This window comes from Notolepis coatsorum, assembly GCF_963971535.1.
Source record: "Notolepis coatsorum genome assembly, chromosome: 2".
NCBI classification, from domain to species: Eukaryota; Metazoa; Chordata; class Actinopteri; order Aulopiformes; family Paralepididae; genus Notolepis; species Notolepis coatsorum.
The window spans coordinates 63,637,782-63,662,521 of NC_140166.1; the positions used below are offsets into that span (position 1 = coordinate 63,637,782).

Below are 24,740 nucleotides of genomic sequence, written 5' to 3' on the forward strand. Positions count from 1 at the left end.
ATACACTCTGGTCTGACCAGGTTCCATAGAAATAGATCTGTGGCAAACTACTTTTTACATAAGAATCTCCTGCTGCTGTTTATATGTAAAGATATAACTTTTTACCTAAGAATCTCCTGCTGCTGTTTATATTTAAAGATATAACTTTTTACCTAAGAATCTCCTGCTGCTGTTTATATGTAAAGATATAACTTTTTACCTAAGAATCTCCTGCTGCTGTTTATATGTAAAGATATAACTTTTTACATAAGAATCTCCTGCTGCTGTTTATATGTAAAGATATAACTTTTTACATAAGAATCTCCTGCTGCTGTTTATATGTAAAGATACAGGTTAGGGTTAGTGTCCCGTCCTCATAACCCTAACCCTCACACTGAGGCTGACGGAGGGGAGCCCTAACCCTCACACTGAGGCTGACGGAGGGGAGCCCTAACCCTCACACTGAGGCTGACGGAGGGGAGCCCTAACCCTCACACTGAGGCTGACGGAGGGGAGCCCTAACCCTCACACTGAGGCTGACGGAGGGGAGCCCTAACCCTCACACTGAGGCTGACGGAGGGGAGCCCTAACCCTCACACTGAGGCTGACGGAGGGGAGCCCTAACCCTCACACTGAGGCTGACGGAGGGGAGCCCTAACCCTCACACTGAGGCTGACGGAGGGGAGCCCTAACCCTCACACTGAGGCTGACGGAGGGGAGCCCTAACCCTCACACTGAGGCTGACGGAGGGGAGCCCTAACCCTCACACTGAGGCTGACGGAGGGGAGCCCTAACCCTCACACTGAGGCTGACGGAGGGGAGCCCTAACCCTCACACTGAGGCTGACGGAGGGGCCTGGTGTTCTTTCTGTCCATCCATCTGTTAGAAGGTTCCTGGGATTTGGGTTGAAGGGGATTCTGGATGTCCCCCCCCCTGCCTCAAATACACCCCAGAGGCCCGTCATCCACCCTGTGAGTCTGCCTCAGGGCAGCTCTGGCTGCAATTGTAGCTTACCACCACCGGTATGACTGTGTATGAACGACTAATGGACTCTGTAAGCGCTCTGGGGTCACTGGGGTGTCACGAAGAGCGCTATATAAATCCAATCCATTATTATTATTATTATTATTATTATCTCAACCCTCCAAGCTCCACCTCAACCCTCCGAGCCCCACCTCCACTCTGACTGTGTGTTTCCATACAGACGGTTTGCATGTTGATCCCTCTGACTGTGTGTTTCCATACAGACGGTTTGCATGTTGATCCCTCATTTCACATTTGTGGTTTCTCAGTGGCAGCATGTTTTACATCTATACATTCTGTTTTCTCTGTGTGTGTGTGTGTGTATGTGTGTGTGTGTGTGTGTGTGTGTGTGTGTGTGTGTGTGTGTGTGTGTGTGTGTGTGTGTGTGCGTGCGTGCGTGCGCACGGCACAGTGGGTTAGAGTCTGTCGCTACGAAAGCTGTCCTCAACAGACGGGTCGGGCAGCACCATGTCCGGGTCACTGAGCATGCTCAGACCGTCCAGGGTCAGTGGCTCGATGCGGAGCTCGTCCTCCAATGGGAAGCCGCCTTCTGAGCCAAAGCATTCCTGGGCAGCAGACATAGCGCTGTTGTCATCTAGAAAGAGAAAGCGAGAGAGAGAGAATAAAACATCTTGTTTGGAACGTAAAAAAAATAACAGCTGATCACATCACACCAGTTTTGTCCGCCTTACACTGGCTTCCTATTCAAGCCAGATCACACTTTAAAGTGCTGCTCCTCACCTACAACATTTTCAAAATATCATCTCTCGATACCCGCCCTCTGCGCTCACAAAATGCGGGGCTTCTATCCATTCCTAGGGTAAAAAAAGAAATTCGTCGGCCACAGAGCCTTTGTCTACCGCGCTCCCTAACCCTGTGGAACAAATTACCTGCCGTCGTCAGGGGCGCCTGCTCTGTCGAAGCTTTTAAATCCCTGCTTAAGAGCCATCTTTTCTCTCTCTCCTTCAACCTACCCCGATCTCACCTGGTCAGGGACTGACCCTTAGATTAATCTGTCTAGTTTAGTTAGGATGTCTATTTGAGAACCTTTTTAACCTCTGTCTCTGTCTCAACCGGTCCCATGGAACAGCTTCATACCGCCTTCTGTCTGGCCTGCAGTGCTGAACCTTACCTGCGCCGCCCTGACCAATTCTGAGTGGTTTCTCCTGCCCCCTGGGGCATACGGCCCTGATCTATTGTCTTGTATCTCATCCTGTATCCATACGCCTGCAGTAGTTCTATCTATTACTCAATTTCACAATTTTCTTATATACTATGATTCTACTGTCACCATGTATGCATATGCTCATTACATGTATTTATTGCTCCATCTCCGCCCACTACAAACATGGGAACTCTCTAACCCCCCCCCCCCCATTTCTCTGAGTGGTTGTCTCGTAGTGCTGACCAAGGTGGTGGATGTCTCGGGGTCTTGGCCAAGATTGCAGTGACTGTTCTACGTGCACCACCAAGGCCATGGATCAGCTTCTTACCGTCTTCTGTCCGTGGTCTGTCAACGTGGTTTAGACGTGGAGTTCATTGCTGGGTTAAGTACTTCTATTCACATAATATGCTTACTACATATATCTATTCTATTCACATATATGCTTACCACTTGTATCTATTGCTATGTCCGCCCATCACAATCACGCAAACTGTCTAACGCCTGTCCCGTCTCCCTGTCTCTCCCTGTCTCGGAGCGATGATCGGAGTGTTGGACGTCCCGTGATGATGACCGGGAGGATGCGACCCTCTCTACGGCACCCCCTTGCCTCAAATAGATCTGCCATCAGCTCTATTTTTTATCTTTCAAAATGTTCAATTGCTATCGCATGCACTTATCTGTGTTTCATCACACATATGAGTGCATGCTTACCAACTGTTCGCCTGTTTTATTGCAACACTACTATCACCGACATCTAAGAATGGAGATCCCCCCTTGAACGTCCCTTCTAAGGTTTCTCTCCTGCATTTTTTCCTATTGCTAGGTTTTAGTGAGTTTTTCCTTACCTTCACGTGGAGTATGTCTGGGAGTGTTGCATTTATTTATTTTACATGCATTTATTTAACATTTTCTGGACTTTATGGTGTTTTGTTTTGTTCTTGATTTATTGTGATGTTTCTTCTTGACTTGTTTAAAGAAGACGTGTCCGGCCCATGGGGACATTAACGCGTGTTGTCGGGCCTTACAAATACATTTGATTTGATTCATGGTTACAGCTCAGGCATTATCTACTATCTGAGGTTACAGGCCTGTTCTGGGGGAAGAGAGAAGCGTTCGATATGGGTCAAAGGGTCGGTCGTTATGGTGAGGTAATGGTTGAGGTAAGGGTTAAGGTAATGGTTGAGGTAAGGGTTAAGGTAATGGTTGAGGTAAGGGTTAAGGTAATGGTTGAGGTAAGGGTTAAGGTAAGGGAAAGAGGCTGACCTGTAAGGATGATGTTGGGGACTCCACTGCAGCTGGAGAATAACATGTTGGACCTCGTGTGGTGGGGGTCCTGCATGTTGCCGTGGTGACCGGCCACGCCCATCATACCCTGCTGGGAGGGGTAGTAGAGAGAGGAGGAGGAGGAGGGGTCGAAACATGGGCCCCCTGCCGCGGAGTACAGGGCGTTCTCCAACAGACTGAACTGGTCCAACTAGAGAGAGAGAGAGAGAATATGTACCTGGTAGAGTTAGGTGTATTGTATTATACTGTATTATATTGTACCTGGTAGTTAGGTGTATTGTATTATACTGTATTATATTGTACCTGGTAGTTAGGTGTATTGTATTATACTGTATTATATTGTACCTGGTAGTTAGGTGTATTGTATTATACTGTATTATATTGTACCTGGTAGTTAGGTGTATTGTATTATAATGTAGCTGGTAGAGTTAGGTGTATTGTATTATACTGTATTATATTGTATTATACTGTATATATTGTATTATAATGTACCTGGTAGTTAAGTGTATTGTATTATACTGTATTATACTGTACCTGGTAGTTAGGTGTATTGTATTAAACGTAAGGGATAATGTATAGCTACAAGGTCATTGTCGCAAAATAATTGACCGACAGAGTTTAAAATACCGAGGCGCAGCGCCGAGGTGTTTTAAACGTTAGTGAAGGTCAATTATTTTGCGACAATGACCTTGTAGCTATACATTATCCCGCTTATTACATGGCTAACTTACTAACAATATACCTAATTCATTTTACATCGACAAGACGAGATCAAATGCAGACACAGTTCTGTTCTGGCTCCGCTGTCATCGTCACACACACTCCGCTGTCAGTGCAGCCGGCAGGTGTGTCCGATTGGCTGCACTGATGCAGTGTGTCAGTGGCCTTGATTGCGAACAGCTGCGCACAGCGGTCATTATTGCTCGGCAGAGGTCCGTTATCGAGTAATATCGGACCTCTGACGAGCGCTATTGACCAATCACAAGCAAGCATTTCGGCGAATGTGAAAACGCCATGTAATAATGTATTATAATGTACCTGGTAGTTAGGTGTATTGTATTATACTGTATTATAATGTACCTGGTAGTTAGGTGTATTGTATTATACTGTACCTGGTAGTTAGGTGTATTGTATTATACTGTATTATAATGTAGCTGGTAGTTAGGTGTATTGTATTATACTGTATTATAATGTAGCTGGTATAGGTGTATTGTATTATACTGTATTATACTGTACCTGGTAGTTAGGTGTATTATACTGTATTGTAATGTAGTTAGGTGTATTGCATTATAGATGTATTATACTGTACCTGGTAGTTAGGTGTATTGTATTATACTGTATTATAATGTAGTTAGGTGTATTGTATTATACTGTATTATATTGTACCTGGTAGAGTTAGCTGTATTGTATTATACTGTACCTGGTAGTTAGGTGTATTGTATTATATTGTATTATAATGTACCTGGTAGTTAGGTGTATTGTATTATACTGTAGTTAGGTGTATTGTATTATAATGTACCTGGTAGTTAGGTGTATATTATAATGTACCTGGTAGTTAGGTGTATATTGTAATGTACCTGGTAGTTAGGTGTATATTATACTGTACCTGGTAGTTAGGTGTATATTATAATGTACCTGGTAGTTAGGTGTATATTATAATGTACCTGGTAGTTAGGTGTATATTATACTGTACCTGGTAGTTAGGTGTATATTATAATGTACCTGGTAGTTAGGTGTATATTATAATGTACCTGGTAGTTAGGTGTATATTATAATGTACCTGGTAGTTAGGTGTATATTATAATGTACCTGGTAGTTAGGTGTATATTATAATGTACCTGGTAGTTAGGTGTATATTATACTGTACCTGGTAGTTAGGTGTATATTATAATGTACCTTGTAGTTAGGTGTATATTATAATGTACCTGGTAGGGCAGGTGTATATTATAATGTACCTGGTAGGGCAGATCCTTGGCCTGGTGGTTGGAGTAATGTGTCTCTATGAAAGGGTCACTGAAGAACGACGCCATGCTGTTGTGCTGCCAAAGAAACCAAACACATAACTACATCATTACCTCCTCATTATTGGAACTCCTTACATTACATTTAGTCATTTAGCTGAACACTTTTATCCAAAGCGACTTACAAGTTCTGTACGACAAGTCATCAGGAAGGGCACAACTCTATCAATCAGCTGAGTAACAATGTTCATCAAAGTGTTGAGTAGAGCTGCCGCGATTACCGCATTACAGCGGTATCGCTGTTACATCACGCCCACCGCAGAGTTAGGCTGAATACCGCATCACCGCTGTTTTTTATAATAATAATAAATACCCTGCTCTCGTTGGGCTTGCGGCTCTGCAGATATACCCTACTCCTCTGTCGAGGTTCCAAGCGACCCTATTGGGTACCAGAAAAGTCACGTGAAACACTGCAGACCACTGATTGGTCAGAAGAGAGACGCGTCACACGTTGGAGCCTCCTGCAGTGTGTTACCACCAATCGGCAAGCGCGTATTAGGTTTTTACTTCCTGAATGTCAGCCATTGATTAGAGCTCACAACACGGCTAATACGTTAGCTCCCGCCGGAGTGGATTACCGTCGCTCCTCAGGAGTACTAAACGAGGCATAATGATTTTACTGCAACAAATGTTATAATAAAAGCCCTTCGTTCTATACACTTGTCTGATTGAAAACTTTATTAACAGACCGCAGAATGGGCACAACTCGGCACGCTCTGAGCAAAGAAAGGAACTGAGATATGAATTGAGTAATGCTTGCCTTGCTATGGTCCGGTAAATACGCTGATGTTATTGAACGTGTAACTATATAACGTTAATGCCACAAAACGAATGCCTTTGTAATCATAAGTAGTAACTAGTGCTGTCAGGCGATTAAAAAAATTAATCTAATTAATTACAGGATTTGTAATTAATTAATCTAATTAATCGCATTTTAATCGCATAACCATTTTATGCCTGATATTCTTTTTTTTTTTAATTTTTTTTATTATTGCAAAACAAAACTTATTAAAAGTCAGTACTCAACACACAATGTATAATGAAACTTTCAGTAAAGGTGGTTAAAATATATGCAAGTACAGAAACAGGATAAAACAAAAATAGTCAATAATAACATTTTAACCGTATACCGTGTATATCCAGCGAAGTTACAATTATATAAATGTTAGTATATAATATACCCCGAATACCTATTTTCTAAAACCCTACACACATATGCTCCAGCTCAAATCCCCCCCTCCCGGACCCCCTCTTGGATAGTACCTCCATTATCCCTCACTCCTAACCAGACATCACCATTATAGGCTAGCTTTTATTCTCTCCACCACTTCTAACCACATTAACATTTTGGATTCATTGAGCCCTAGAATTCTTGCTGTTGATATTTCTTGATATATCACATCAAGATATGTAAGAAACCACACTTTCCGGCAAATTTTTTCCGGTTGAAACCAACGTGATGCAATCAGTTTTTTAGCTACTGTGATACCCGATAAAACCAATCTTTTTAGTTGTGGGTTCACTGCAAACTCAAAAACATCATTCAATAGCAATACCGCGGGGTGTACAGGTATATTCCAAAATACGAGTATTGATAATTGTTGGGACACATCTTCCCAGAATGTCTTAACTGGTGGGCAGTCCCAATACATGTGCATAAATGTTCCTTCGTCCCCATTTGTACATTGGGAGCATTTGGAGTTTTGTATAAGCCCCATTTTGCACAGCCTTATAGGAGTCTGATATTCTATATTCTATATTCTATAATCATATTTCAAATTGCATGTGTCCGGATGGCAGAATTCAGTACTGTATCTACAAAACCTTCTGTTTAATCATCTTCCATCTATTAATTTGCTTAGATTTTTCAGGTCTGGTCAATTTGAGCATAGTGTTATTCACAGTCAAAGATAAAAAATTTTTTTATTGATATTCTCATTTGGTTCATTACAATTTACTCAAGCCTAGTAACAGACACAGTATTTCGGACACTGGGAATACATTCCCTGAGATCCATAGATGTCCCTAGAATCAGATACCAAGAACATGCAAATGGACCATATAAAAAAAAGTCTGTAATGTGTATTCTACGTTCTTATGGAATTAATGAGATAAAAAAAAATATATTTATAAAAAAAAAAAAAAAAAATTGTAATTAATTTTGAGTTAATTTTCATAACGCGATAATTTGCTGTGTAATTAATTAATCTAATTAACGCGATAAACTGACAGCCCTAGTAGTAACATTATAATAATAATAAGAAGAAGAAGAAAGGGTCAGGGGCGCGCGCCGCTACCACCCCTGCCCGCGACAGAGTGAACGGCGCACGACCAGAGGGGAGACTTCGAATCCGTGTTTCACTTTCAATAACGAATGTGTGCTTGCCGAATCCCAAACAATATTCATGCTGCAAAGTCATCCTCTAAAGATACACATTTAGACTAGAGGCAGGCTATATGCTATAAAGAGTAGACTAAAAATAAAATAAAAAATGCATTCAAACTTTTTTTTTTGTGTGTGTGCGGTAATAACCGCAGCGGTAGGAAATATTTCACAAATTTGTGCGGTAAGGAAAACATCAATACCGCGGCAGCTCTAGTGTTGAGTGCTTCCAGGGTTAGCGTAGCTTAGTTAGCGTTAACAGCTAACGCTAGTTACGTTTATTTTTTTGGGCATACAGGAATGGTGAGGATGAAAAATAACGTTAGACGCATTTATTGGACCTGTTGCTCGCAGAGTTTACATAGAAACAGCAGTGACTCGCAAGAGGAGTTATCACAAGCTGTAGAACGCAGGACTGAAAATAAATAAATAAATAAAATAAGTTGGGGGTATCGGGCTCAGCCCCTCCCTTCCAGCTGGAGTGAAACACAGAAGTTATCAAACGTGCACTGTCAACGTGCACTGTCGAGTCCTGGCTCTAGGCAGAATCACCAATAGTGGTTTAAGATAAGTTATTCATATTTCAAACGTGATTCATTGCGCACTAGTTAAATTATACGCTGCGCATGTTATGACTTTGAACGTCTGCCATTTCCACCGTAAAAGGCATACAAGTAATTTACTAGAAGCCATGTTGGTTTAGTGTATAAACACATTTACTAGAAGCAGGGCTCGAAATAAAAAAAAAGTTACTTGGTAGCACTGGTGCTCCCAACTTCAAAAATTTAGGAGCACCCACCAAAATGTAAGGAGCACCAACAATATATATGTATTTTTTTTTTATTGATAAAAAAAACCGTTCACACTAATACAATTGGCTGTATTAGAGGGTGGGAGAAGCTGGCGGGTGGGTCCGGGTCGTTGTAAACACTACAGCGACTCCTACAGTTCGGTCGGGGCGCCTGCTAAGCGCGGATAGGACCTGAGTGGGATAGTGTGATCCTTCCACACGCTACGCCCTCTCGGGGAGGATCCGCGCTGCCAGGTGAAAAGAAGCGGTTGATTGGCTGGACGTGTGTCGGAGGAAGCACATGATAGCCTCCACTCTCCCAGATGATCTGACTGTGGGGGGTAAGTGCGCAGCGACCAGGAAGGGATTGGGAATTGGCATACGACTAACATTGGGATGGGAGAAAAAAAATCTGAGGAAAAAGGAGGGGGGAAATGACCAATAAAAATAAATAAATAAATAAAATAAAAAAAGACAATATAACAGTACTGTAATGCAGTAAAACAGTAAAAGTAGCCTTAAACAACTTAAATTCCACCAGCCTGGCTGGGTGGTCATTGAAGAATCGAATCTAATCTAAACTATAGTATAGTGTGTAGACCTAGTAGTGTAGCCTATAGACTAGGCTTGTGCCGGTATGACATTTTGAGGGTACGATAACCTTGGGCAAAAATACCACGGTTTCAAAATCCCCCATTGAACAAAGCGTCTTTTATTACAGTGCACAATAAGCTTTTCTGTAAGTGCTATTTATGAATGTGTGACGACTGTCTGTTTTACACACAGAGGGAACTGTCTGACCACTTTCAAACTAAGTACAGAATATAAAATACTTCCATTTGACATTAGCTATTTATGGGTGGAATATTCCGATTCTAGCTCACTAGATCAGTCACATTAAACTTTCTTTTTGTATAGCTTATAGGGGTGGGCTTGAGTAATCGATTGATCGATCACTCACGGCTATGAGAGAACTCGATCTTTCTAGCTGGCTACCCGAATCCACAACAGCCAGGCAGCCAACCGTACAAAATACAGTCTCAGCCAATCACATCGATTTGTACAGTTAGTTAGCTCCACTCCATTGGGAATTAAAAGGTAGCCAGCCAGCACAGACCGTATTGCTACAGTTGCTAGGTAGCTAACGCACCAGAACAATTATTTGCACTCGCACGAATGCTCCCAATTATATTTTGAGGTCTCGCACAGATACAATTTCGGTCGCATATGTGACCAATTCGGTCGCAATTTCGAGCCCTGGCTAGAAGCCATGTTGGTTTAGTGTATAAACACATTTACTAGATGCCAGCTGTAGGTCAGGAGATTATTGTGGAGTGAGTGTAACCTATGACATGATTAGGGTTAGTTTAACTAGTTAAGGGTTAGTGTTAAGGGTTAGTTTAACTAGTTAGGTTTCAGGGACTAGTCAATACTAACTGGTTAGAGTTCATCTTATGGGACTAGTTCTTTTTTTTTTAAACTGGTTGGGTTTAGTTTTATGGGACTAGTTAAGAGTGAGTTAAAGTTAGCTTTACAGGACTAGTTAAGGGTTAGTGAACTAGTTTAGTCTTACAGGGCTGGAGTTGAAGTCCAGGTTCTGGAGAGGAGAGGTGGGCTGCTGCTGGCCCCGCCCCACGGCATGCTGGGACTGCTGGTAGAGTGGGTAAGGGGGGGGCGGCTCCATCGGCAGGTTGCTGGTGTCCAAGGTGATCCCCTGAAGGAGGAGGAGCTACAGGTTAGGAGGAGGAGCTACAGGTTAAGAGGAGGAGCTACAGGTTAGGGTGAGCAGGTAGTAGTAGTTTATTGTCACGTATATAAGTACAGGTACATTACAGTGTGATGCTTGGTTCATACACATACAGCTCATTATAGTAATAATCCACAATTATTACAGTTGGTGGTAATAATGGCACACATAAATTCACACCAACATGCGCATTTGTTGATACATGCAGGACTAAGTCTTGAGACCGAAGTATGTGTATCGGCGCTGCCATGTTACCGTTACGGAACACCTGGGGGGGGGGGGGGGGGGGGGGGGGTAGGGGGTGGGATTGGGAGGGCCTCATTCTGCTTTCCCGACAGCTGGGAAAGTCTTATCAGCTCTGTGGGTTATGTCCTTGTGTCGCCTCTTGCTGGAAGGCACTCTCAGAAAGAGAAGAGTGCCTTCTGAGTAAAATGCCCCATCGATTTCAATTCGGTTTTGAGTAGAGTGAATTTGAACAACTCCATCCAGAATGACTTGAGTGCAGTCGTTGGTCGTCTGCGTGGAACGCAGCAAGTGTCTTATTCAGTTAATTGAGGCAGGTCTCATTCTTGGCCAATCTTTGAGCCAAAATCCGATTGCCATCCAAAAACGTCTTCTTATTTTTTTTATCTACTTTTTTCTCCTCCTTTTTTCTGTGATTTTTTTCTCCCCATCCCAATTTGACCTCTCGTGCCAATTCTCCCTCCCCTGTCCTGATCGTTGCTCGCATATGCCCCCCACTGGCCGGTTGTAGGGAGGATAGAAGCCTTGCATCACATGTCCCCTCCGATACATGTGGAGGCAGCCTGTCAGTAACGTGTAGGAGGCTCACACTGCCCCCGCCATTTTTCCTGTCTCTGCTGTGCAGGCATCCCCAACCGACCTGTAGGAGTCGCTGTTCACAACGACCAGACTACCACCCATCGTCTTCCCACCCGCTAACTCTGCTAATTGAGTTAGTATGACGGCCGGCCCAAGCCGGAGGCAACGCCGACAGCCGGATTCGAACCCGGTGTCTCTTGCGTTGGTGACGAGCGCAATGTCCGCTGCGCCACCCAGCCGCCATCCAAAAAACGTCTTATAGCATATCCAGCCACATTACACGCAAGTGCTCCAAAGCCGACTAGCATGAATGCGATGATAATCCAGATGTCTTCCACGTCTTTAATTTCTCTTTTTAAAGATTTCTTTTGAGCATTTCCACAGCTTTATTGGTCAGACATGACGACAGAGGAGAGGGGGAACGGGAGAAGATGTGGCAAATCCGTCCGGGAGCGTGGGAGACGAACCCGGGTCGACTGCGTAGGTCTTGACAAAAATATGCGATCCACTACTGAAAGTGACCAGCTGATTAGATCCATATCGAGTTGGTTTGAGTAGAGTCCGACAACGGCACGAAGCAGGAGGAGGAGCTACAGGTTAGGGTGAGCAGGTGTTCCCTGAAGGAGGAGGAGCTACAGGTTAGGGTGAGCAGGTGTTCCCTGAAGGAGGAGGAGCTACAGGTTAGGGTGAGCAGGTGTTCCCTGAAGGAGGAGGAGCTACAGGTTAGGGTGAGCAGGTGTTCCCTGAAGGAGGAGGAGCTACAGGTTAGGGTGAGCAGGTGTTCCCTGAAGGAGGAGGAGCTACAGGTTAGGGTGAGCAGGTGTTCCCTGAAGGAGGAGGAGCTACAGGTTAGGGTGAGCAGGTGTTCCCTGAAGGAGGAGGAGCTACAGGTTAGGGTGAGCCGGTGTTCCCTGAAGGAGGAGGAGCTACAGGTTAGGGTGAGCAGGTGTTCCCTGAAGGAGGAGGAGCTACAGGTTAGGGTGAGCAGGTGTTCCCTGAAGGAGGAGGAGCTACAGGTTAGGGTGAGCAGGTGTTCCCTGAAGGAGGAGGAGCTACAGGTTAGGGTGAGCAGGTGTTCCCTGAAGGAGGAGGAGCTACAGGTTAGGGTGAGCAGGTGTTCCCTGAAGGAGGAGGAGCTACAGGTTAGGGTGAGCAGGTGTTCCCTGAAGGAGGAGGAGCTACAGGTTAGGGTGAGCAGGTGTTCCCTGAAGGAGGAGGAGCTACAGGTCAGGGTGAGCAGGTGTTCCCTGAAGGAGGAGGAGCTACAGGTTAGGGTGAGCAGGTGTTCCCTGAAGGAGGAGGAGCTACAGGTTAGGGTGAGCAGGTGTTCCCTGAAGGAGGAGGAGCTACAGGTTAGGGTGAGCAGGTGTTCCCTGAAGGAGGAGGAGCTACAGGTTAGGGTGAGCAGGTGTTCCCTGAAAGAGGAGGAGCTACAGGTTAGGGTGAGCAGGTGTTCCCTGAAGGAGGAGGAGCTACAGGTTAGGGTGAGCAGGTGTTCCCTGAAGGAGGAGGAGCTACAGGTTAGGGTGAGCAGGTGTTCCCTGAAGGAGGAGGAGCTACAGGTTAGGGTGAGCAGGTGTTCCGAGCGGACAGCACACAGGGTCCGGAAGCAAAATAGTTTCAATCCACACCACAACAGAATACTGCTGTCCTCATGTATTTCAGATGCTTGATTCTTCTTTCAGACTGACGCAATGTCTTGGAACTATTTAGTTTATTGAAAAAGACAGTGTATTACTATGCACTCCAAAACATTGCGTCGGTCTGAGAGAAGAATCATGTTTCTGTCTAAAGCTTCCTGGTTCATTCAGAACACAGTGCCGTCTGTCTAAAGCTGGTTCACTCAGAACACAGTGCTGTCTGTCTAAAGCTGGTTCATTCAGAACACAGTGCTGTCTGTCTAAAGCTGGTTCACTCAGAACACAGTGCTGTCTGTCTAAAGCTGGTTCACTTAGAACACAGTGCTGTCTGTCTAAAGCTGGTTCACTCAGAACACAGTGCTGTCCGTCTAAAGCTGCCTGGTTCATTCAGAACACAGTGCTGTCTGTCTAAAGCTGGTTCATTCAGACCACAGTGCTGTCTGTCTAAAGCTGGTTCATTCAGAACACAGTGCTGTCTGTCTAAAGCTTCCTGGTTCACTCAGAACACAGTGCTGTCTGTCTAAAGCTTCCTGGTTCACTCAGAACACAGTGCTGTCTGTCTAAAGCTGGTTCATTAAGAACACATTGCTGTCTGTCTAAAGCTGGTTCACTCAGAACACAGTGCTGTCTGTCTAAAGCTGGTTCATTCAGAACACAGTGCTGTCTGTCTAAAGCTGGTTCACTCAGAACACAGTGCTGTCTGTCTAAAGCTGGTTCATTCAGAACACAGTGCTGTCTGTCTAAAGCTGGTTCATTCAGACCACAGTGCTGTCTGTCTAAAGCTGGTTCACTCAGAACACAGTGCTGTCTGTCTAAAGCTGGTTCATTCAGAACACAGTGCTGTCTGTCTAAAGCTGGTTCACTCAGAACACAGTGCTGTCTGTCTAAAGCTGGTTCATTCAGAACACAGTGCTGTCTGTCTAAAGCTGGTTCACTCAGAACACAGTGCTGTCTGTCTAAAGCTGGTTCATTCAGAACACAGTGCTGTCTGTCTAAAGCTGCCTGGTTCATTCAGAACACAGTGCTGTCTGTCTAAAGCTTCCTGGTTCATTCAGAACACAGTGCTGTCTGTCTAAAGCTTCCTGGTTCATTCAGAACACAAAAGCTGGTTCATTCAGAACACAGTGCTGTCTGTCTAAAGCTGGTTCACTCAGAACACAGTGCTGTCTGTCTAAAGCAGGTTCATTCAGAACACAGTGCCGTCTGTCTAAAGCTTCCTGGTTCATTAAGAACACAGTGATGTCTGTCTAAAGCTGGTTCACTCAGAACACAGTGCTGTCTGTCTAAAGCTGCCTGGTTCATTAAGAACACAGTGCTGTCTGTCTAAAGCTGGTTCACTCAGAACACAGTGCTGTCTGTCTAAAGCTGGTTCATTCAGAACACAGTGCTGTCTGTCTAAAGCAGGTTCACTCAGAACACAGTGCTGTCTGTCTAAAGCTGGTTCACTCAGAACACAGTGCTGTCTGTCTAAAGCTGGTTCATTCAGAACACAGTGCTGTCTGTCTAAAGCTGCCTGGTTCATTAAGAACACAGTGCTGTCTGTCTAAAGCTGGTTCATTAAGAACACAGTGCTGTCTGTCTAAAGCTGCCTGGTTCACTCAGAACACAGTGCTGTCTGTCTAAAGCTGGTTCATTCAGAACACAGTGCTGTCTGTCTAAAGCTGGTTCATTCAGAACACAGTGCTGTCTGTCTAAAGCTGGTTCATTCAGAACACAGTGCTGTCTGTCTAAAGCTGGTTCATTCAGAACACAGTGCTGTCTGTTTAAAGCTTCCTGGTTCATTCAGAACACAGTGCTGTCTGTCTAAAGCTGGTTCATTCAGAACACAGTGCTGTCTGTCTAAAGCTGGTTCACTCAGAACACAGTGCTGTCTGTCTAAAGCTTCCTGGTTCATTCAGAACACAGTGCTGTCTGTCTAAAGCTGGTTCACTCAGAACACAGTGCTGTCTGTCTAAAGCTGGTTCATTCAGAACACAGTGCTGTCTGTCTAAAGCTGGTTCACTCAGAACACAGTGCTGTCTGTCTAAAGCTGGTTCATTCAGAACACAGTGCTGTCTGTCTAAAGCTGCCTGGTTCATTCAGAACACAGTGCTGTCTGTCTAAAGCTTCCTGGTTAATTCAGAACACAGTGCTGTCTGTCTAAAGCTTCCTGGTTCATTCAGAACACAAAAGCTGGTTCATTCAGAACACAGTGCTGTCTGTCTAAAGCTGGTTCACTCAGAACACAGTGCTGTCTGTCTAAAGCAGGTTCATTCAGAACACAGTGATGTCTGTCTAAAGCTTCCTGGTTCATTAAGAACACAGTGATGTCTGTCTAAAGCTGGTTCACTCAGAACACAGTGCTGTCTGTCTAAAGCTGCCTGGTTCATTAAGAACACAGTGCTGTCTGTCTAAAGCTGGTTCACTCAGAACACAGTGCTGTCTGTCTAAAGCTGGTTCATTCAGAACACAGTGCTGTCTGTCTAAAGCAGGTTCACTCAGAACACAGTGCTGTCTGTCTAAAGCTGGTTCACTCAGAACACAGTGCTGTCTGTCTAAAGCTGGTTCATTCAGAACACAGTGCTGTCTGTCTAAAGCTGCCTGGTTCATTAAGAACACAGTGCTGTCTGTCTAAAGCTGGTTCATTAAGAACACAGTGCTGTCTGTCTAAAGCTGCCTGGTTCACTCAGAACACAGTGCTGTCTGTCTAAAGCTGGTTCATTCAGAACACAGTGCTGTCTGTCTAAAGCTGGTTCATTCAGAACACAGTGCTGTCTGTCTAAAGCTGGTTCATTCAGAACACAGTGCTGTCTGTCTAAAGCTGGTTCATTCAGAACACAGTGCTGTCTGTCTAAAGCTGGTTCATTCAGAACACAGTGCTGTCTGTTTAAAGCTTCCTGGTTCATTCAGAACACAGTGATGTCTGTCTAAAGCTGGTTCATTCAGAACACAGTGCTGTCTGTCTAAAGCTGGTTCACTCAGAACACAGTGCTGTCTGTCTAAAGCTTCCTGGTTCATTCAGAACACAGTGCTGTCTGTCTAAAGCTGGTTCATTCAGAACACAGTGCTGTCTGTCTAAAGCTGGTTCACTCAGAACACAGTGCTGTCTGTCTAAAGCTGCCTGGTTCATTCAGAACACAGTGCTGTCTGTCTAAAGCTGGTTCATTCAGACCACAGTGCTGTCTGTCTAAAGCTGGTTCATTCAGAACACAGTGCTGTCCGTCTAAAGCTTCCTGGTTCATTCAGAACACAGTGCTGTCTGTCTAAAGCTTCCTGGTTCATTCAGAACACAGTGCTGTCTGTCTAAAGCTGCCTGGTTCATTCAGAACACAGTGCTGTCTGTCTAAAGCTGCCTGGTTCATTCAGAACACAGTGCTGTCTGTCTAAAGCTGGTTCATTCAGACCACAGTGCTGTCTGTCTAAAGCTTCCTGGTTCATTAAGAACACAGTGCTGTCTGTCTAAAGCTTCCTGGTTCATTCAGAACACAGTGCTGTCTGTCTAAAGCTGGTTCATTCAGAACACAGTGCTGTCTGTCTAAAGCTGCCTGGTTCATTAAGAACACAGTGCTGTCTGTCTAAAGCTGGTTCATTCAGAACACAGTGCTGTCTGTCTAAAGCTGGTTCATTCAGAACACAGTGCTGTCTGTCTAAAGCTGCCTGGTTCACTCAGAACACAGTGCCGTCTGTCTAAAGCTGGTTCACTTAGAACACAGTGCTGTCTGTCTAAAGCTTCCTGGTTCATTAAGAACACAGTGCTGTCTGTCTAAAGCTGCCTGGTTCACTTAGAACACAGTGCTGTCTGTCTAAAGCTGGTTCATTAAGAACACAGTGCTGTCTGTCTAAAGCTGGTTCATTAAGAACACAGTGCTGTCTGTCTAAAGCTGCCTGGTTCACTCAGAACACAGTGCTGTCTGTCTAAAGCTGCCTGGTTCACTCAGAACACAGTGCTGTCTGTCTAAAGCTTCCTGGTTCATTAAGAACACAGTGCTGTCTGTCTAAAGCTGGTTCACTTAGAACACAGTGCTGTCTGTCTAAAGCTTCCTGGTTCATTCAGAACACAGTGCTGTCTGTCTAAAGCTGGTTCATTCAGAACACAGTGCTGTCTGTCTAAAGCTGGTTCACTCAGAACACAGTGCTGTCTGTCTAAAGCTGGTTCACTCAGAACACAGTGCTGTCTGTCTAAAGCTGCCTGGTTCATTCAGAACACAGTGCTGTCTGTCTAAAGCTTCCTGGTTCATTCAGAACACAGTGCTGTCTGTCTAAAGCTGGTTCACTCAGAACACAGTGCTGTCTGTCTAAAGCTGGTTCACTCAGAACACAGTGCTGTCTGTCTAAAGCTGGTTCATTCAGAACACAGTGCTGTCTGTCTAAAGCTTCCTGGTTCATTCAGAACACAGTGCTGTCTGTCTAAAGCTTCCTGGTTCATTCAGACCACAGTGCTGTCTGTCTAAAGCTGCCTTGCTTGCTCAGAACATGGCCAGAACTTAAACCGCAGGTCTCAGTAAGTCAGCTAATGGCTATGCATCAATCACACTACTGGCAAGTATTTCACAACACATGTCAAAATACCTGAACTATCCCTTTAACACTTTGACTGCCGGAAAACGCTTTAACACGTCATTCCCGGCCATGCTCAAGTTGCCGGAGGACGCTTTACAGCGTCCTTATATCAATATTTCAAAAATCTGCGATCGGATTCATATTTCCCCTCCGCTGGCCTGAGATCCACCAGGAGGACCCACTGAGCTCTCTGGCGGTTCAGGAGCGCCATCTGGTGGCCGATCGGCGCAATCGCCAAACAGGAAGTGCTATGGAGGTTGTGCTGGTCGGCCATATTACTTCCTGGCACTCTGTTTGGCTACCGGGACTCGATCTCGACACAATACATAGCGATCGATTGCCAATAACTCTATAAACAACATGATTTGGACATATATACTATTATACAAGCTGGAAATGGACCCGATATTTCTACATACCATAATAGGTAAATGACTGTTCCACGCTCATCGCCCAACGGCGCGAGGAGGATACGGTAAGATTCAGCGTTATTTTTGATCGTATTCCATATAAACTGTTATGATGAACATATCACCCACACTAGATGAATGATATAACGCTGCCCACGGAATTATAAACGATCCCCCGCCCATCCGGTCATCATCAGATCATACGTAGATCATTCTAGAAGTACGTCCAATTGAAATTTTTTATATCGCCCCGATTGCCATCAAACTGTATTTCATCATCAATATAATGCATTTGGGGCTATATATCACGTTCTGGAGAAAGCTGCAGAAAGAGATGAAAACATACTTATACATTAGACCATACTTTACTATGAATATGTGAATGAAAAAGTTTAACGTTGCTACACAATGAACAATACATATAGGACTTTGAATGGGCCCTAATAATGGCAATGTAGCAATAGAATTTAAAAAGTTATAGCCCTGCAAAGAAGGGGAATTTCTCCATAGACAAATAGCGCTGGCAATCCACAGTCATTTTCCGGATTTCTGGCCGGCACCCATAGTGTTAAAGTCCTGGGATTTTAGACCACAGCAGTGACACATTTCACTGTGGAGAACACAGTGTGTGTGTGTGTGTGTGTGTGTGTGTGTGTGTGTGTGTGTGTGTGTGTGTGTGTGTGTGTGTGTGTGTGTGTGTGTGTGTGTGTACACTTGTGTAATATGAGACAGGTTGGGTGATAGGGGAGGTGTGTATTGGTTAGTGTGTACTAGTGGTCTGCAAGGGCCTTGAAATAAAGCCTGAGCTCTGCCCGAGCCCGTGAACTTCAGGCCCTGCCCGAAAATAAGCCCGACTGTAAATAATATTTTAAGCCCTAGCCCGCGTGAAAACCCGAAAAAAATTATTATTATTATTATTATTCAAATATAATTTTTTTTGTATTTGTTTTAAATATTCGAAACACGGTTTTATATGAACGTAATAAATAAACAAAACTAAGAAGCATTTACATAGCCTGTTTCGCAATGCCGTCTCTCCCAGTGCTCGCTTATATAGACTGACTCACACTGTCACACATCAGCCTCGTAAAACGTATTGAAGGCTATAGAATCTTCTTTGACACACACACACACACACACACACACACACGCACGACACACAATAGCCTACTCAGTCAAACAAACAAACAGAAAACAGAAATCAGATTTCGAGCAGAGCAACGTAATGAAAATCACAACAAAACAAGTAGCGAGTCGCGACCCAGCAAATAGTAAACATCACTCACCAGACGTCAGCAACGCGTTGAACACCGTTAACAAAACCGGCTACATACATCCCAAGAACAAATTAAAACGTTCGCCAACTGGCTATATTCCAACACAACCAATCGAGTTGAACTTGTCCCCTGAGTTCTCCCTGCGCGCTGCAGTAATTACATCCAAATGTTTCTCTGGCGCAAAAGAGAAAGCGAATCTTAAAACGAAGGTTATCATATAACCCTAGTTATATGAAAAAAAAAAAAAAAAAAAAAAAAAAAAAAAAAAACTGCGGTGCCCGGGCCCAGCCGAGCCCGAATTATTTATTAAAAAAAAAGCCCTACCCAGCCCGAACCCGCCGGGCCGGGCCCCGTCGGGCCTGGGCAAGGTTGCAGTGCACTAGTGTGTACCTGTGCGATAGGGGACAGGTTGGGTGATAGGTAGGGCTGACCTTCGAATTCTTTTTTGGAATTCGAAGCTTCGGGGCCGAGATTCGATTTTAATTCGAAGCTTCGAGATAATTAAATTTTTTTATGTTGTGGGACTTGTACAGCACTTTGTTCAACTTTGTCAGTGCTGTAAAGTTTAAACCTTTTTAAATCTTAGACAAACAAAACACTGCTTTCATGAAATATTGTAAGCAGTCATTTGAGGCTTTATAAAAGCAGCACAATGAACACAAATCTGTCAGTGCCGAGTCCGACCTCATCTTAAATAACAAACAGCATTGCTTGTTGTAGTTAACAAAGAGAGGCAGAGTTGATTTTGCACACACACAAAAAATATCACATATATATATATATATATATTTTTTTTAATAATCGAATTTTATTTTCATATTCAAATCCCATGCCCATCAAACGAAGCTTCGAAGTATTTACGATAGCCCTAGTGATAGGGGAGGTGTGTATTGGTTAGTGTGTACCTGTGCGATAGGGGACAGGTTGGGCGATAGGGGGCTCCTGCGGGGCTCTGCTCCAGGCGACAGCGTCAGGGGGCTGATGGGAGGTGGGCGTCGACGCGGGGAGGAGCTCAGCCCTCCCTGAGGGGCGCTGGACAGGGAGGAGAGGCGCAGGGCTGAGTGGATGGAGGGGTTGCTGAGAGAGGCCTGGAGGGAGGGGTTGCTGAGGGAGGAAGACAGACCTGGAGATAGAAAGACAACAACAAACATATTGTCAGTCACCACAACGTTATTTACGTTTAGTCATGTAGCTGAACGCTTTTATCCAGAGCGACTTACAAGTTCTGTCAGACAACAAGTCAGCAGGAAGGTTCTGTACAACCTTACAGAACCTCAGCCGCCCGCCTCCTCACTAACACCCGGTCCCGCGAACACATCACTCCTGTCCTCCACTCTCTCCACTGGCTCCCGATCAAACAACTCATAAACTTCAAAACACTACTCCTCACCTTCAAAGCCCTCCACAGCCTGGCCCCCCCCTACCTGACTGATCTCCTTCTTCCTTACCGCCCCACCGTTCCCTCCGGTCCTCCTCCACTGCCTCCCTCACTGTCCCGACATCCAAACTCAAAAACTTTGGTGATCGGGCCACGCACTGCACCCCGACTCTGGAACTCCCTCCCTCAGTCCATCAGAGACTCCCCCACACTCTCCGCCTTCAAATCTTACCTCAGAGAGAGAGAGAGGTCATTAATCGGCATGCATGCGATGCATGTATGCGATTCGTCTCTGCGATTAACCCATCCCGTCGTCCTTCCCCCCCAAGGGCAGCCGGGAGCAGACAGGGGCAACCTGAGCCGCGCCAGGGGACCAATCCAAGTGCTCCTGTCCGTCTTCGTCAAGGACGCCACAGCGTTAGCGATCTTGTTGTTGTGCACCTCCACCTGTTCTCCCTAGCCTTCAACCCCCCCCCACCCATAACCCCCCCCCCAACCCGATTGATGTCTGTTCCTGTCGCTCTGTCTTTTTGTGTTATCTCATGCTGCTTTCCCCTGTTTCCCCCATGGTCTCATGTTCCTTTTTTGTTTCTTTTAGTTTCTTTGCTTTTACTATGTTCCTATAACTACCGTCAGCAACTTCGGGTCATTGAGAAGCGCTATATAAATAAAATGAATTATTATTATTATTATTATTATTACAACAAGTCAGCAGGAAGGTTCTGTACAACAAGTCAGCAGGAAGGGTACAAATCTTTTAGCTGAGGGTCAGTAACATTGTTCATCAAAACGTGTTGAACTTAGGTGCTACAGTCTTGAGTGCATAGTAGTAATATAATAACTGGACTTTTGAAGAAGTCTTTAATCATCATGCAGTGACACACACATGCGATGGGTGGCACACACACAGGAACACACACATGCCATTTTTCTTTGGGTCGGCAATGAAATCGAGTCTCTGCGCTTGACCCATCCCGTCGTCCTTCACCCCGAAGGGCAGCTGGGTGCAGATAGGGGCGTCGGCGTGGGGCTGCGCCCCGCGAACCAATCCAAGTGCTCCTGTCTGATAGGTATATTCAGTTCATTAAAGTCTAATGTGCCTCAAATAGATTCGCTATCAGCTCTATCTTCAATCTTTCAAAATGTTCAGTTGCTATCGCTATCAGCTCTATCTTTAATCTTTCAAAATGTTCAGTTGCTATCGCTATCAGCTCCATCTTTAATCTTTCAAAATGTTCAGTTGCTATTGCATGCACTCATCTGTGTTTCACTACACACTTGAGTGCATGCTTACCAACTGTTAGTCTGCAACACTACTATCACCGACATCTAAGAAGGGAGATCCCCCCTTGAATGGCCCTTCTAAGGTTTCTCTCCTCCACACTGCCTGTGGAGCATTTTCCCCTATTGTTAGGTTTTAGTGAGTTTTTCCTTACCTTCGCGTGGGGTATGTCTGGGAGTGCTTGCATTCTTTCATTTATTTGCATTTATTTTAAATTTGTTGGTCCTTATGGTGTTCTTGTTCTGTTCTTGACTTATTGTTATGTTTACTTCTTGACTTGTTTAAAGAAGACTTGTACGGCCCATGGGGACATTAACGTGTGTTGTCGGGCCTTATAAATAAATTTGATTTGATTTGATCTAATATTTTATATCCAGCTCCTCTCATGAGTGCATAGGTCTCTGGAATGTGGCCAGTAGTAGGTCGAGTGACCACGCCAAGCCCAGAAATACATTGACCTGATGACCTGTGTGACCTAATGTGCATGCATGGCTATATCGGCCTCCAGCCACAGGCCACTGAGGAGGAGCAAAGATGGACATATTATCAGATTCAGCAACAGCTCACATATACCCCCACTAGGGCTGACCCCCATTAGTCGATTAGTCAGGAGCCATAGTCGAATGTATATAAAAAGATTTTTTTTTTTTTTTTTTTTATCATCATTCTTTCAAAAAGAAAAGAGGCCTAGAAACGTGGCTAACGCTAATGGCACGCATACCAGAGGCTAACTGCCTACGAAAACAGGCACAGAAAGAGGATTTCACCCATCTAATGAACACACTAGACTAGACAAATATCAAGATGTATCCATCAGTGGACCAATTGCATGCTTTTGCAGAGGACAAGAAGCCTTCAGTCGACTCCTTCAGACATTAAGCACCCCCCACAGCCCAAATGGAATGATACAAAATAAAATAGTAAAAAAAAAAAATATTAAGAATATTAAAAAAATATGTATGTTTGGGAATGCCCTCCTGTTAAGATATTCTGGGAAAAAGTAACCACTCAATTATCAGAATTTTTATCTCTGACCATACCTATACTGCCTTCTGTATTGTTGTTGAATGATGTTTCTCAGTTATCAACCTCTGTACATGTAAAAAGACAAATGTTGTCTTACGGCAGCCAAAAAGTTGATAGCGTCACGATGGATTCAACCGGATAAAATGTGCCGGAAGGTATGGGTTCTTACCTATCTCGATGTGATTTATCTAGAGATATCTACTGCACGAATTTTAGGTGTTAATGAAGCAATATGGTTAGCTGTGGTGGAGAAGATAAAGGGAAGCATATGAACTTGTAATTTCTGATGTTAAATGGAATAATGGATGTATAGTCCAAGAGGGGGTCCTGAGGGGGGGGGGGGGGCGTGGAGGGGGAGGGAAGGGGAAGGAAAGAGTGAAGAAGAGCGAGCAAGAGCATATGTATAGTATTGTATTTATTATTTTTATGTCTTTTAATCTACATTTATTTTGATTTAATTACTGGACTGTCATTATGGTTATTATTATCTGTCATTGTCCTGTGATTTATCATAGATTTTTTACTGTTACTTACTGTATTGTTTGTCTAGTTTTATGTAAAAAAATGGAAAATAAAAAACATTTGTTCAAAAATATATATATATATAAAGAAATAATAATAATAATTCGACCAATAGTCGACTAACGGCAAATTTTGGCCAATCATAGTCGACCATCCAAATTCTTAGTCAGGGACAGTGATGCCACATTACTGATTACTCCTTTAAAAAGTAATCTAAGTTACTTTACTGATTACTTGATTATCAGAGTAACTTAGTTACTTTGAAAGTAACTAGGTTACGAAGTCGTCGTCGTTCCCCCAACAGTTTTTTTTTAAACGCTTTATTGAAACTGCATAAATTGTTTTTAACTTGTTTCTCTGCACATAACGTAAATTGTTAAACTAGTGCTTCAGCTTAACTGTACCATCAAGTATGGTAAAGCAACAGTCTATGATGCTCACAGCATTAGAGCAGCCAGCCAGTGGTTTTACAAAACCAGTGTATCACATCTAACAAATGCAGGCTGAACTATTCAATTATATCAACTGTAACTATTAAATTGTTTTTATAAATGTCTCTCTATAAACATACAATCAGTCTCTCTTTAACATGTAAATTAACTGTAAATCTGGCAAATAAGAGCTTTTGCTCTGCCACCATCAACCCTCCTGTACCTAGTCGAAGCGTCGGCTAGTGTTGTGATTCCAGATGCTTTCAATGCAATTGGATGTGCTGTTTTTAGCGGTAGACAGTATTTTGTTTCCTCCGCATATGAATGTTTTTTTCACCCGGCTTAGCTGACACAAACGTGAAGTAGTGACTGAGGCTACGTTTAGACGAGCGTTTTGGGATGGAAGTCTGAACAGAAACCGCAAAAGTCATCTTGCGGTTTCACTTTTAATTTTGCCAAGCGTTTTGGGGTGGAATTCTCCGACGACAGAGCCCTGCTGTCACACGATTGGCGCATATGTCACATGACGTGCTGTGAAGACCCGCCCTACTCTGCCTCTGATTCGCAGACTGTGGATGGGGAATGTGATTGGACCAAAGCAGAGTCACTCACAGACAGAGGGTCCAGTCACGCCGCGGGACACATTCTTGTATTTAACCCTTTCACTGCCACACCACGTCACTCCCAAATAAGAAAAACAGCTCAAATGTTATTTAATACTATCTTGTCTAGCACAGTCTCTGGAGCGTAACAGTAAGAAGCATTTTGTATGAAAGTATTCTGTACTTCTGTATGACAACTATTAAAGAAACTTGAAACTTGAAACTTGAAATGTATTTTTGACTGTCGAAAACGAAATAAAATACTGCATTCCGCCTGCATTATGAATTTATGATGAGATAGTAACGAAATAGTAACGCACAGCCACTTGGACAAGTAACTGCAATCAGATTACTGGCTTTTAAAGATTAACGCGTTAGATTACTATTTTCGGGGAAAAGTAATCAGATTACAATAACGC

The 24,740-nt window shown here is 44.0% G+C and overlaps 1 protein-coding gene across 2 annotated transcripts in view; it reads right to left on the reverse strand.

Moving 5' to 3' along the window:
* Positions 1–525: 525 nt before the first annotated feature.
* The window catches only part of crtc3 (CREB regulated transcription coactivator 3), a 65,944-nt gene continuing 41,729 nt past the window's right edge, over positions 526–24,740 (reverse strand). For both annotated transcript variants that reach the window (XM_084308986.1, XM_084308985.1), the window contains exons 11-15: positions 19,986–20,203; positions 10,219–10,359; positions 5,407–5,490; positions 3,431–3,641; positions 526–1,597 (exon numbers count right to left, since the gene is read on the reverse strand). In XM_084308986.1, the coding sequence (XP_084165112.1) occupies positions 1,419–1,597; positions 3,431–3,641; positions 5,407–5,490; positions 10,219–10,359; positions 19,986–20,203 (833 nt within the window). In that variant the 3' untranslated portion in view covers positions 526–1,418. The remainder of the gene's footprint in view (positions 1,598–3,430; positions 3,642–5,406; positions 5,491–10,218; positions 10,360–19,985; positions 20,204–24,740) is intronic.